Genomic DNA, 16,395 nt, shown 5'->3' on the forward strand with positions numbered 1-16,395 from the left:
AACGAAAAGATACTAAGACTGAGAAATAAAAAAATAAAAAAATAAAAATATAAAAATTTAAAAAAGTGTCTACAACTGGTCATATTAACTTTTTCCTGTTCTTGTTGTTTTCGACTGTTGTGAAAAATCATTCAATTAGAAACATATGGAAGTATTTTTATATACAGAATGACAAACGGAATATAGTATTTTATATTACGCGTTGTTATAAAATTTTCCAGAACATTCGTATCAAGTACCAACACTAAATAAATTTCATAATAATGCCTAATATTCGTCAATATTGGATCTGTACATGGATATGAACATTGGATATGCACACATTTACACACACGTAAAAATATATGCAAATACACATTTACACGTATAAATATTATTCATAACATATTGACTTATGCATGGATTAGAATTCGTTTTTTTAAGAGAACGATATGTTTTCATTAACATATGTTAAAACTTTTTAAATCGAATTAATACTCTATACATCGCATGAAACGAAAAATTACTTGCATATGATATAAAAGGCTAAACTTAAATTTATCTAAAAGAATGTGTACAAAACATAGATAAATCATTGTATTAAAGAACTTTTAAACTACCTAATTCAATATAAGTAATATTACATTTTATAAAACATTATTCTACAAGAAAAGCTTACATTTAAATACTCGCATATAACACATATATGTAATTATTGAACATAATTTCATTTTGATCGAGAAAATACATAATTGAATAGAAGCTAATATTTGATAAATAATTTATGATTGTCGTGAAGGCTATCACGTATTTGTTTCGTATCATAAAACTTTGAATTCTATAGTTGAGTAGTCCAGTAATACCGACAATTTACCGATATAGCTTGCTAAAGTTTAATTGTCTGTTTACGGTATTCCGGACATCATCGGTTTTCTTGAAGCGATTATTGTACCAAAATCTCATTAAAATTGTAATTCGAAAATTAGACTTATATTTCATGTGCTTTCTTTATTACTTTGATTTTTAATATTTAAATTATTTCTATTTGAAAAATGTTAATTAATTGGTTTAAAAATAAAAAAATTTTCTTTTAAATTTAAATTATTGTTAAATATCTTTTTTAAGTTTATACAAATCATATAATTTATAAACTTCAAAGAAACATTAATTGCAAATTTTTTTTTAAATATGAAGTGTAGTCGAACAAATTTCATCCTTTTCAAGGTAAAGTATTGAAATCTTCTAAGCAAACAAATATGTCAATTAAGTATGTTTATATTAAACGAAAAATATAAATTTAGTTTAAATTAATATAATACATAATATTTATTTTTTAAATAATTTTTAAGAATATATTTAATAAAAATTGATATTTATACTTATTTGAATTTTATAAGTATCGCATATTTTTTAATCTATCTTGTATTTCAAATTATTTTAGGTTTTAATTTTTAACACACGTTAAAAATATTTTTAATAATTAAACAAATATACATAACCAAAACTACAAACTAATGTAATTACATACTTAATTTTAATCTTTGAATCATACACATACTATATAGAACGTTGATTATATTTACTTTAATAGAGAACGTTTGTTATGTTCACTTTAATAGCTTTTTTTTCAAGATATTACCGCAGTTAGAGGATCTTAAAATATTAAATCAAATTCTTTGGTGTACTTATATTTTTTGTACACCAATTCTTCAATATACTAAACCAAATGTAAACTTTTCATGATTGCTAATGTAGGATATGATCTTTCAATTATTGTGGTTAATTTCTTTATTTCTGTAACACTCATTAATATTTTGTAGATTTAAAAAAAAAAACATTTTCATTCTGAATTCAAGGAGAACTTTTACTGTATGAGTGAGCTTAGTCTGATAGTCTGCTTGTAGTTTATATGAGTTACTACAAGTTATCTGAGATATTAAGATATTATTTATAGTCTTCTAACACTTCAGTTTAGTATGCTTTATTACACTTTATTACAGCTTTAAATATCATTACAAGGTTTATTTTATTATTGGTGGCAACTAATAAGACTTTAGTCTTATACAGCTCGACTGATAGTTCAATCAATCATAATGATTTTATCACTCATAATACATTGTACAAAACTTTAGTCAGTATCCATAATTTAGTTTTAGAGCCGAAATTAGAACGTAAATAAATTTGAACATACATTAATAGGTACCACAAAAAACACGAAAAAAACTTTATTTTATAGACATCCTTTTATATTACAATTAGCTTTGTAAATTCCACTAATCTATTTTTCTTCAATTTTTTTACAAAAAGAAAGATTGTTTTTGACCTCTTAGAATAAAAAGATCGATAAAGTATTGATACTTGTTGCTCAATAAAATGTAATTTATATATTTTTTTTTATACATTAAAAAATTAATCTTTTATAGTTTGTAAGTATATAAACTAATTAATTTAGCCAGTATTGTTGACAAATTGAATGTTTGTGGGCGGAATCTACGTTTTGGATTTAGAAATTCAATGCTTCAAATTTAAAGCATATATATATTCCGAAATATACTTTCCAATCTCCACTTCATCTCGTTATAAGACATATATTTATCAGATATTAATTTTATATGCATTAAATTTTTAACTTATGTTTAGTATTTAGATAAATCATCAAACCACTGTTACGTAATCTGTTTATAAGCGAGAATAGTTGTCTAGAATTTGTCTACGAAAATCTTGATCCAATATTCGTAATTTTTTGATCTATTAAATGTAAACCACTCATATATGCAAACATTCTAATATTTATATGAGAATTATTATTTATAAAAGTATAATGTTGCTATTAACATAGATGATAGTGATAGTAAGAGATTCAAGTATTAGCAACATTCCTATTTTCTATTATTATGCACTCTTTTACATGCCTCTTCACTGACGACAACATTGCAATTCTATTGTAATTCTTTTGCTAAAATTAACAAACAATAATAACATGTCTATGTTATTATTTTGGGAATAAACTAAAAATGAAAATAGCAAATAAATAAAAACATTCAATAATTGGAAAAGTTATATATTTTTTTTAATTGTCTAAAAAGTAGTAGAAAATACAGATATTTAACAATTTAATAAGCGAGAAAAAATAGTATAATTTATTATAAAACTAAAAAAAAGTTTAATAGTATAGTGAATTTGATTCTCTTATAAATATTTCATATAACGTTTTTACCTAACTCACATTACAGAACATATCTTAACAGTTGTAACTAATGTATATAGTGAAAATACTTGTCGCTAACGTAAAATTATATTATTATTATTATTTTATTATTTATAATATTTTATAATTCTCACAATTGTAAAAAATTAATTAATTTAATGAATAATAATTATTTTTAAAGTATTCAAGATAAGAAATTGTATTGACAAATAATTATAAAAACAGAGAAAATTGGATAACTGTCCCAATACTCAAATATATCAAATATGTCCTAAATGAAATTGTAGAAGACGGTTATTATCTGATACATTATTTGAAATAAGTAAGAAATTGTTTTAAGACATAGTATCTTAATACAAAACATTTGACTGTAATAAAATTATTATCGAATTAACTTCTTTGCAAATGCGTAATGTAATAATTTAGCTGACAGAAAAATCGATGTTTTCAAATATAATTCAACATTTATCCTTCAATTTCATTTAAATTATGTGAATGCAGAAATAAAATGTCTCTTACAAAAATGGGACATCTAACGAACTATGCCTATGTGTTATAGCTATGGACCATTAATCTTCCTAATAAAAAAGTCCTAATAAAAAAATAATCTATCTAAAAGAACATAAATACGTGAGAGCATTCACCCGAACAACTTAAAAATATCCTCTCTAAAATAAAGTAAGACATTGTATTAATAAAAATGCAATGCTTGATACATGAAAACATATTTTGTTATTAAAATCACATAGTATCTCTAAAAAATCTTAATTGCTATATACAAAATTAATACTTAAATAAAAAATTATTTTCTTGAAGTTAAATAAGGTAACTTCTCCTGCTCTGTCTATTCGTAATGTAGCTTACCTTAACTATTATTTATTTCTTGATATTTTGATATTAAAATAAAGCAGCATCTCACCAAAATATTTATTATTTATATCGATATATAAAATCAATGTTTCCATTAAATTATTCATATTAATACCATATGTTTTAACCAAGGTCATCTCTTAACTATACATTATATAAATTTTTGTTTTTTTTTAATTTTATTATATTTTCTTCATAATCAAAAAATTAAAATACAATAAGTAATATAATTCATTTTATTTGCATTTATCTAAAATTAATTATATTTTTAATTTAGTAATTTATATAAGTTATAATTTAAATTCAAATATTAATTATATGATTGACTTGCTATATATTTTTGTATTTCAAATTATTTAAATCTATCGAATTGAATAAATTTCGTTTTATTCTATTTGAAGATTCTCTTTAAGCTTAAAAAACTTATGTTTATATCAAGATACGTTTTTTTTTTTAATAATCTATTCACGCATATTTTTACTAAGTAATCCTACCGATTATTCGTCATATATAATTAGTCATTGAAAATTTCATAATAACTATTAATCAAACTTTTAATGAAACATAATCTCCTTTCGGCTAGATTTTAATTAATAATGATTTCATATTATTGCATCCGATATCGATTAAATTTTGTTTGTAAAAAATTATAATAGTTGTTTAAAGAAAGGTTAAGAATTATTAAAAAATACAAAAATTTTACTTTGTTTTGGAGTAATAATGTATTTATTGACAAATTTTATAAAAATTATAGTCCATTATACAGTAATCTTGAAAAACATATATAATGTTAATTCAATAGTGCAATAAGAAGCCTTTTGAAATCATTGGAGCAATCATTCTGAAAAATATTTTTAAAAGAAATTTAATTATTATTTTCGATAATTTAATGATAGATCAAATGTTTTACTCTATCTGCTCTTTAATATCTAATAATATCTATTATTTAATAAGAAAATTTAATAGGTAACATTAAGATAAAAATTCAATAGACTAAATTATTACAGTTTCATTCTAATTTTAAAATTTATTATAAAATAATTTTATCGATTAAAACATTTTTTAAACGATATAATTATTTATAAATATTTTCTAATACTAAGTTTTAATTGCATATTAAAAGCAGATATATACTTCTAATAATAATAATATTAATAATAATAATTGAGGTCTCATTATTTGGTTTTATATCAATATATTTAAATACCCATGAATAAATTAATTATCAGATTATTGCTCAAATATAGTTTTAATTTGGTAACAAACTATCTGCTATAGTGTATTAAATTTATGTAACAAATAATTAATAATATTCGTTTTAAAAAATATATAAAACTTAATATATAATAGATTAGTGCAGAAACAAGATAATACAAAGAATTACTTTCAGAGTATTGAGTAAAGGCACCAAGGCGTATAATGAAGAATCTTAACTCGGAAATTAATAAATTATATAAATTGATTTCATATTTTGAACGACACCATATTATAATAAATGTTAACTGTTTAAATTAATGCAATTTTATATTTAATAACTTTATCAAGTTATAATTTTTCGAATAGTAGCATTTTCTAGATAACTTTCTCTTTTAATTTATACTTTATACGTTATCGTATTACAACTATTTTCCGAAATTTTTTCAACAATATTTATTTATTAAAACATATCTATCATATATTGATATAAATGTTTATCTTGAATTAAGAAAAATATAGATACGATATATATTAAAAGACTAAAAGATGCATGAAATGATATATGAATAATTAGTTTTTCTGGTTTAACACGCAGAAAGTTTCTTAAAATTGTTAGAGTAGGTATGTATATAAATATTTTTCATAATATTATTTGAATCGTTTATAAATTGTAACGAAAAATATCCAGTAAGCACTTTGAAATAATTGATATAAAAATATATTTTTTTATGGATCATATATACGCATAACCTACTAAAATTTTATAATTAAATATTAACATTTGTAATAAATTAAATATACAAATTTTTAATATACATTTATATGACATACATATTTTTAATTCTTTGGCTTTATCACTGTATTCAAGTTAAATTGTAGAAGCATATTTATTTTAATATTATGTAAATTTAATAAGTTGATCGATTAAATGAATATTAAAAAAAAACTTATTTTTTGTTCTTATCTAAGTAAACACTTTAGTTAGATTATGCGTTTTTTAAAAAGATTCACAAGGGTATTATGTATACAGTACATTATAGTATTGCATTAATTTTTACTTTATTCATGAATGTTTAACGTATTATCATACATATTTTTATAAGTTCAATTAAATGAATTGTGTTAATTTCTTTCATTAAATAAAGTTAATAAGGATAATATAATTTTTATGTAAAAAAAAAAGATAATTATGCAGAATACTGTTCAGAATATAAATTCATTATATAAACTACAGCATATTTTATAGTATTAAATCCATAATTATGTTACTGAAGTACATAATTATTTACAAAGTAAATTTATTCAAATAAATTGTACGCTAATTAAGCAATAATAAAAATATAGGTGAACGTAGTTATTTTTTTTTCTTTTTTTGTATTTATTTAATCACTTGTGTGATTCATCATTTCATCCAAGCAGAGTAAGTAATAGTTTCTTGTAGTCTCCTGAACAGTCATCCTGAAATTGATTGCCGTTAAAAAAGGATGGTGTTTATAAGCAGAATAAAAGTGAATATATATTAAGAATAATCAATAATGTTGAAAAATTAATAGTTTTAAAGATGACTTTTGTTATATATTTAAAACTTAAAAATAAAATTTCAATATTTCAAATGAATTTTCTTCATTTTCAATATGTAAAAAAAACAATTTTCATGTTCTATTTAAAATTCTGATCTAAAAAAAATAATACAGTTTTATATTAAATTTTGAAGTGCTTAAATGCTTATTGACTTTAAGAAGATACCATAAAATACTAAAATATTGTAAAAAGATACTACAAATTTAGAATTTGCCATAGTATACATTTTTATCAATTGGATTAATATACCATGAAAATAAATAATTATATAATCGATCTTTTATATACATTATTTATATTATATTATATTAATGAATGACTGTTATTCGGTTTAGAAATATGCGTTTGAATATTAATGAACAAATTACCAATATTCAATATTTATAGTATTATTTTATTTTTTACCCATAGATCAAAATTAATTCAAATTGGCATTAGAAATATTATTATACATTATTTTCACACATTTTATAAATTTTATTAATACATATGCAATCATTTCAAATCAAATTTAACTTTTATTCAAATTCATGTTTGATAATAAAATTATTTGATGTTCATATAAATGCACATTTCTAGAAAAAGTGGATTATATAAATTATTTATACTTTTTTAAGAATTTATACATTATATGTAGAATTTGTATTGTACTGAAATTCAATACTTTTATTTTGTATTTATATATATCTTGAAGAAATAACAATAACATAGCTTATTTCTCGTAATAAATACATAAATGATTTTAATTAGAGATTAGATTAATGTATTTATAATTACATTAATTATTCATAAATCTATAAAATATTTGTATTTACTAATAAAAGAAAAGCTAGAAAATTACGATTTTAGCTTCTCATTTATAAAAATATTTTTTTTTTTAAATTTCAAAATAATTGTTCTCTAGTAAGTATCATTATTCGTTACTATTGTTTCAATTAAAAATATAATTGAACAATTTATTTAGATAATGCCTTTAAGTTTTACATTAACGTAATTTTTGTATCTAATATTATCATTCGAACACTTCTTTCAACTTCAACACAGACAAAAAAGAAATATAAATAATAAAATATGAAAGGAATTAATAAGAATAATGAACTTATTTTATTTTAGTTTTAATATTTACAAAATATTTATGAAACTTACGTCAATATCTGCAGCTAGCTGGGTACCATATTTTTCTTCATAGCTTTCCTTTATGTCACCTAAATCAATTTCTGAGCGTGCTACAATTATTCGTATTAGTGTGTTGTCAGTTGTTCCCATGCCTTTCATGGCATGCTTTAATCTTTTGGCAAAGTACTTAGTTTTATCGCAAGCACATCTTACTATAAAATTATTACTACGTATTAGGCATTGATTTTATTTTAATATGAATATTTAATTATTTTATAATTATTTATCGTCTGCATACATATAATATTTTCATTAGAAATTAAAGAATTTTTTTTTTTAATAAATTTTCTTACAAATGACTTTTCATTGAGTTAACAATAACTATTGTGCTACAACCTACTTCAGTGCCCGTTCTAAATATATTTTATTACCTCTGTCTATGTATTTCTTATACCATGTTCTTAAGCCATTGTAATATAACAATAATTTAATTAATTTCAATCCGATAATTTTAAATAAAATCAATTGTAATGGATGTGCTCCAGTCTCAAATAGAAATCTAATCATAGAATAAAACAGTGTTATTTACTTAGAATTTTGTAGTAACTAATAATTATTCTTAATTGATATTTACATTCAAAATATTTTTGCATCTACAAGAAATTTTTAGGTACTTCAAACGCATTAGTGTTTTGTTATAACACAAATAAAGGAAACAATAAAATATATTCTTTCTGTGTTTCATAAATAAATATAGACCTTTACAAATGCTATTTAGACGGAGATTGTTATTTGTACTTAGTACTGATAAAATATATTTTGTTTTAATTATCCTAACGTTAAGAAATTTACTAGTAATACAAAAAATTTTAATTTGTTCAATAGTAATAACAATTTCAAATAAATTTTCATATATTTGGAACTAAATTTAATTAATAAAATACGTAAAAATCTAAAAATTATAAACAATTTTCAAAATTAGTTTTAAATACTTTTGTTATTTAATAAAATTTATAATATCAATATAACTTTGATATAATTTATACTTTCTTTACAGGAACATAATTATACACATAGCTATACTATAGTGACATTATTTAAATTATCATTAAATTACATTAAATTGTAATGTTAAATTGTACAAATAAAGTGAAACTGTATTACAATTTTATATATAAGAATTGTAACATACAATATTATTGTAAAAATATGGAAATTATATTTTAAATTATAAATTTATATCAATTCGTAAAAACTGTTATTAAAATAATATGAATTATACCATTAGTCTCATAATTTAACAATAAGGATAGTCATGTAATATAAATAAATGTAATAATGCTTATGATAAAAATGATTAAAAGTAAAAAATATAAACCTTAGATCACTCGTATATTATTTATAAACAACAAAATTTATTGACTTACTGATTGTAATATTAAATTTTATTAAATCATATTGAGTTTAAATTGAAGACTTAAGCTAGCAAATATATTTAAATTAAACTTTTAACGATGTTGTATATAACTAAATGATTTATTAATAAAAATTTTTTAGTCATCATATATACTTACTGACAGCAAGATATCCACTTTTGAGATCATCACTAAATTCACTTTTAATAATATCTTCAATAGTATTACCAGTCATCAAGTTGTATGTATCAAAAATCTTACGAAGTTGTGGGAAGCTCTTTGTCATGAGAATAGCATTAAAGGTACTTTCATCAGTCCCCCACTGTCCTTCGCCGGCTTCTATAAGTTTTTCGGCATCAGTCGCGGCCGCTGTTTCGTCTATTTCTGGATCTTCATTTCTATTAGCCTGTAATTAATTCCATTTATTGAATATTAATTTGAATGGCATAATTGAAATAATTTATATCAAATAGTCAAGACGATTATTTTCCAATTTATCGTAAATTTCATTTTAATATTTGTGTATTTTTATTTATAGTTCTATTTTAATATACAATTACTAACAAAAAAAAATCGTCATTCCATCGATTTATATATTCTCTATTATCAATTCCTTATCCTTAATAAAATAAGTAATAAATAAGGAATAAAAGTAAATACATATATAGTTATGAAACAAGTTAGAACATTTCATTAATATATATAAAATACTATAGAATCGATTCTGCATTTAACTTAAAAACCAATAATTATGCATATTCTTTAAAAATTAACCTTTTAAAGAAATATAATTTAATAAACTTAGATTTATTGATTATAATTATGTATATACATCTAAATTATTTTATATCATTTATTTCATAAGATTTATACAAATAAAAAAATTTATTTATAAAAAAAGTATATTCAAATAAAATAATAAATAAATAATAATTGTCTATTATATTATTCTTTATATTAAAAATGACAAATTAATATAAAAACGTATTAAACATGAATTTTATATTTCAATGAAGTATAATAGTGTAATAAATATAATAAATGTTATACACAGCAGGTATTTTTTAAAATAATAGAATTCTTTTATATAAACTTAATAATACAAAAATTCTATTTTATTAAGAACAATTGTAAATATAAATGTAATGTTTACAGTGACAAATTCAGAAATATAAATAAAAGGAAACTTTTATTTATTACAAGTTAATAAATGTAATTAAGTTTTAATATTAATATTAAAAAATATATTTTTATTTATATTTAGATTCTAAAAATAAGAAACAAGTTAGAATTTGTATTGTTATATAGTGTATGCAAAGATAAATTAACAAAATAATATATTTAAATGAAATGATATAATTAAATTCATGAATAATACAAACATAATATGTATTACTATAGTTTTGTAAAAATATTCGATTATTCTAAAACGATGTATAAAATTTAAAAACAGTGACTAATATGATTTTAATCATTTCAATAATATAGTCCATAAAATGTTCTTAATTGCAAATATATTATGCATGTAATACATTATATTTTATAAAATGGAATAATTTCAATTTTATTTATTTTATTTTATTTTATTTATTTGATTTCAACTGATCGCTAATTAAGTAGTCAAATAAGCTATAAATATATTTTAGTTTAAGTTTTGAATATGACTTGAAACATATATCAATTATATAATTATGTTTTTGTTATAATTTATACATTGTAAAAATTCAAATATAAATTTGTTAATATATAAAAAATTTGATAATTACATATCATTATCATACCAAATTTGTATCACATACGTTATATTAAAGTACGAACAATAAAAACATAAAATAATCTTTAATTGTTATTTTATATAGTTAAAAGAAAATATTATAATATAATAATTACAAAATAATTTTAATTAATTAGATTAATTAATTTAATTATGTTAATTTCGAAAAATCAGTTATTAATTTGGTTATTAATTATATTAGACATATTTATAAATAATCACTATGAATATTTAAGTTAAATAATCGATAATTGAGAAATAAAATAATATATAAATATTTGTATTATAGCTAATTTTAAATATTTTTTTAAACTTTGCAATACTTACGCAGCAAAGAGATACAAGCAATCTTTGAAAATGTCCAGAAGTATCACCTCTGATATCACTTTCGAGATCATTACCATACTCTGATATAAAAATAAAATATTAATTAAACAGGTAAACTTTTTATATTTTAAATAATTTTTAAAGCGTTATATATTATTCATATCATAGTCTTCTGAGACATACCAATTATAAGTAATTCTGTATATCCAATGTTATAAGTTTCAAATGTTTTATGTATCTTGCAGTAATATACATTGATTTATACTTATTTTGGATGAATAATAGATACCGAATTTTTAATAAATTATTAACATTAAACAACTAGAAAAATTTGTTTCCATATTATAGATTTTCTTAATCAAATCTAATATCATTTTAAAAACTTTTGTGAACATTAATAGAAACAATTCTTAGTTTAATTAAATATAATTTAACAGTGATAGGTTGCTTATACAGTAGCTAAAAGTAGTTACTTATAGGAATAGAAAACTCACTATTTTTATAAACCTCGGAGATAGTCTTAATACCATAATTACTAAGAGACGCAAGAATCTCTATAATGGTTTCTTCGTCGGTTCCTGCACCGCTAATAGCATCATGCAGTTCTTTTGCATAAAATTCAGGCAAAGGCGTCATCATCGCAATAATTGTAGTCTCCAAATTTCCACCTAATTCAGATTTAAGATCTGAGATAAGGTCTTTACCATACATAGTTTTGAATTTATCGGCGATCTCAAGACGTTGAACAACACCTCGATGAGCAAGAATATCTATAATGGTGCGCTCATCAGTACCAAATCCTTTCATTGCATTGCGTAGTATTTCAGCGTCAGCTTCAGGATCAAATGGATCAGCAGGATAAACAGTGGGCGTGCACTAGATTAAAACAATATATATTATATACATATTTATGTACATACATAAAGTTTTCAAAATATAGTAATATTGGTAACTCTAATGGATTTTTAAAATTTGTAATACTTAAATTAATTTAAAATTATTTATTCAACAAACAGTAGAAGTACTCAATTAAAAGAAAAATATAAATTATTAAAAATCAATTAGAAGTGAAAAATAAATATGAATGATTTATAAAATTAATATATCTACATTATTTACAACAAATTATAATAAAAACATGTATAAAATTTAACGTGTCATTTTTTATTATAAAGTTTTTCTAATCTATTTTATATAATTTTTTTCTTTATGATTCTACAACTAATAAACATGACAATTCGAAAATGTATTAATAAAAATGCATTTTTATTAGTAAAAATACATTACTAATAATATTCAATATTAGTAACAAAGAATATGTGCAATAAAGAAATTAGTAACAGCAAAAATACATTTAGGATCGTAATACGTAAACATTCAGTTGTTTATATGAATCTACGTTTATTAATTACTATAACTATGTTTTATCGTCCATTTCATATTTTGTTATTTACTTAATTCTAGGATGAACTTTAATCCAAACATATACAATTTTAATATTAATAATAACAATTTTAATTAAATTTGATATGTGTATTTGTTAAATATATATTCAGAAAAATTGACAAAGGTGATCTGATAAATCAATAAATCGAATTATTTAATTATTAAAATTATATTAAAATGAATGTTCTAGAGAATATTCATATTTTATTTAACATATTTAACAGTTTTTAAATAATTTTTTAAATTATGTAATTTTAAATTAAATCTATTATATCGCAAATATATTTCTCAAATATATTTTTTATTTCAATAGCATATAATATAATGTTTTTATAAAAAATTCATTTTTCGAATTTTTTATTCTAAATAATAAAAATAATTGTTGGTGCTCAAGTTTTATTATTATATTTTTTTATCATATTTTTTTGTCAACAATTTTTTTTATGTTAATTTTAATTTAAATTATCAAAGAACAAGTGTATATTTATTATAAAATACTATTTATACATATTCGTAAATATTAGTTTCTAAATATTTGAAGATTTGTTTAAATGCGTATTATGAAATATAATTATTATTAATGAAAGTTAAAAACCACATTTATATTACTTAATTACAATATATTTTTTTAAGTCTTAAACAGTTGGAAGTTTCATGACATATTTTAATATATCAAATATTATATTTATTGTAATAAATCAGATGTTTTGATTATTTTAAAAATAAAAACATTATTATATTAATTTCTGTGATTTTATTTATTTTAATTGTTAATTTAGTTTAAACTTGAATTTTATAATGTACTGACCTGTATATGATAATACTGTGAAGCCGACATGGTACTGCTATTATATTCTGTAAAAGTGCAATTGTAATTAAAAAAATATATTCTTAACATTCTTCAATACTCAAAGTACTTTATAGTGCAATCCATTATAAATCGAATCTATTGACCTTCGTATTATTTTTATGTTCTAATATCGATAAAATTCTTAATAGTTACTAAAAAATTTCAATACTCATTTATATTTTTTCCTTATTAATTTTAAATATTAGCAAAGTATATTCATTGATTTATATTATTTTCTCTTTCAATCGTTTATATTTCTAAATACTAACACAATTATTTTATAAAATATAGAATTTGAATTGAATATATAAGTGATATGTATTCTTTAGTACATAATCTACGGGAATTGTAAACAGTACAACTAATTACTTTTCCCAATAACTAGTGAATCATAGATCTATATATTTGCAAGCTATATTAATTTGAAGCACCAGGAATATAATTTAATTAATCAGTACAATTAAATTTAAAAGTAGTAGTATCGAACTATAAATTAAAACTATATTCGGCAAGCATCAAATTAATAAAAGCTGGCTGACATTTATCTTATTTGCATCTTGTTTAGCAACACTGTTATATATGGTCTGATCGTAATATCATATAGTTGAAAGTAGGTTAGGTTGGGCGATACGTTGGCAAATTTGTTTTCATATACAATCTGCATTTTAAGCTTGACTAATGCTTATATAAAACAAGTAACTTTTAATATAAATTAAAAACAGATCATATTTAATGACTTACCAATTTGGCTTCTGATAACACTGACTATAAAAGATGTCGCTACCAAACTAAGTTAAATTAAGTGAATATACTATGCACTATAATCATAGGAGTGGGGAGATGGGATAGAATTGGCATACAATGACTGATTACTTCGCTTTAGATTTTTAATGTTTATAGCTTTGATATTTATGCATAACATTTTCGGTTAATATAGAAGAATTTATATTAAAATTAAAAATAATAAATTAAAAAATTAGGTTCGATGTAGTAAAATTATAAAAATATAAATTTCTCTTCTCTCTCGCTTTCTCTCGCGTTCTTGCTTTCTCTCGCGCGCGCGCTCTCTCTTTCTCTCTCGCTCTCTTTCTTCAATGTATCTAACGATGATCTCTAAACATAATAAAATTTATCCCACTGGGTTTTATATAAAACAAAAACTTTCATAATTATTATATTATCTTAAAATTTTTAATTATATATATCTTATATATATATCTTTTTCTTTACATTACCCGATTTTATATTAGATTTCATTAATCATAATTAATTCTTTCTTTTATAATATATTTCCATTGTTTTAATTATACACAAACTTATTTTATTTCAAATATTAAAATATAAAATGTATTAATATAATTAAAAATATTCAAAAGGATTACTTTTTCAATTTTTATATATTAAATATCTAATGTTTAAATTTTGGCTCAGTAATTTTTGTTGTAATCTATTTTCCTTTTATCATAACTCGAAGTTTTTGTTTTTGAAGTTTTTTTCGTATATTTTAGTTAACTATTGAGTAGTATATAGTGGTATATATTTTATATATGAAATGTGTATTTTTTAATAGCAACATAAAACTATTTCTAGTCTTGGATTCAGAAATAATATTATAAGATTTTTAACTGTAAATAGATTTATATTCTTTTTTATTTAATAAAAGGATCCATATGTGAGTGTAATCTATGCAATAGATAACTTTCTGTTACAAGTTATTATTTGAGACTTACTATCTCGTGTAATTTTATTAAATACTTTCGGTTATTAACTTATCCTTATTCAGTAATTTTAATAATGGAGAATGATTATAATTATTAACAGAAATCATTTTAGTAGTTATTGTCTTGGTTAAATATCAAATAACCATTATATGTATATATAATTAATGAAAACCTTGAGGACCGTTTTAATATTTAATTTTTTAAGATTTTATATATTTTATAATTATAAAAACCAATTTTCGTAACTTAATTTTCAAATAAATAAAATTGATAATAGTTATAAAAGATATAATTTTATAAAATTCATAAATAAAAAATCTTTGAAATATTATTTGGAAATATTAAAATACATAATTTGAAATAAAAAATCTGTATAGTTCGATTATTTTTATCAACCGTTTAATAATTGATACATCAAACTTGAATAGAAATCACTAGTACTTCAAAATACAGTTTTTCTATTTTTTTTCTTTTCTAATTATAAAGCTTGCAAATTCTCTTCTGAAACTGGAAGTATAAGTGATTATTAATTGTCAATTTTACAATTAACATAGTTTATATTTACAATTAACATAACTTATTATATCAGTATAGAAGATTTATCTATGCTTAATATCCACTTTTGGAATATCTTAGATCTGACAAGGCAACCCAATGGTCGAACGAGTCATTTATTTCTAATAACTATATTTATAACTACATACACTTTTATAACTTTAATCTGAATTGTATTCTACAAATAATCATAATAATAATAATAATCAATATTTGTTAATATTTGTTATACCAAATGTAAGCTTACATATTTTAGAACGTAAACATTATGACAATTTGTGCGCTCTAATTTAGCATAATTGATGGTCCTGTAATAAACGTACAATAAAACTTGTGCCTTACTTTACTTTTAATTT

At 20.6% G+C, this 16,395-nt stretch overlaps 1 protein-coding gene across 1 annotated transcript; it reads right to left on the reverse strand.

Annotated features, from left to right (window-relative positions):
* Nucleotides 1-6,621: 6,621 nt before the first annotated feature.
* On the reverse strand, nt 6,622-14,601 carry LOC105368108 (annexin B9). The gene is made up of 7 exons (XM_011507024.1): nt 14,505-14,601; nt 13,722-13,768; nt 11,962-12,343; nt 11,468-11,547; nt 9,526-9,772; nt 7,982-8,163; nt 6,622-6,712 (listed from the first exon to the last, which is right to left on the reverse strand). Exons 2-7 carry the CDS (start codon nt 13,749-13,751, stop codon nt 6,662-6,664), a joined length of 972 nt encoding a protein of 323 aa, XP_011505326.1. The 5' UTR covers nt 13,752-13,768; nt 14,505-14,601; the 3' UTR covers nt 6,622-6,661.
* Between the last annotated feature and the right edge of the window lie 1,794 nt (nt 14,602-16,395).

This window comes from Ceratosolen solmsi, unplaced genomic scaffold (assembly GCF_000503995.2).
Source record: "Ceratosolen solmsi marchali unplaced genomic scaffold, CerSol_1.0 scaffold6, whole genome shotgun sequence".
Classification (NCBI taxonomy): Eukaryota; Metazoa; Arthropoda; class Insecta; order Hymenoptera; family Agaonidae; genus Ceratosolen; species Ceratosolen solmsi.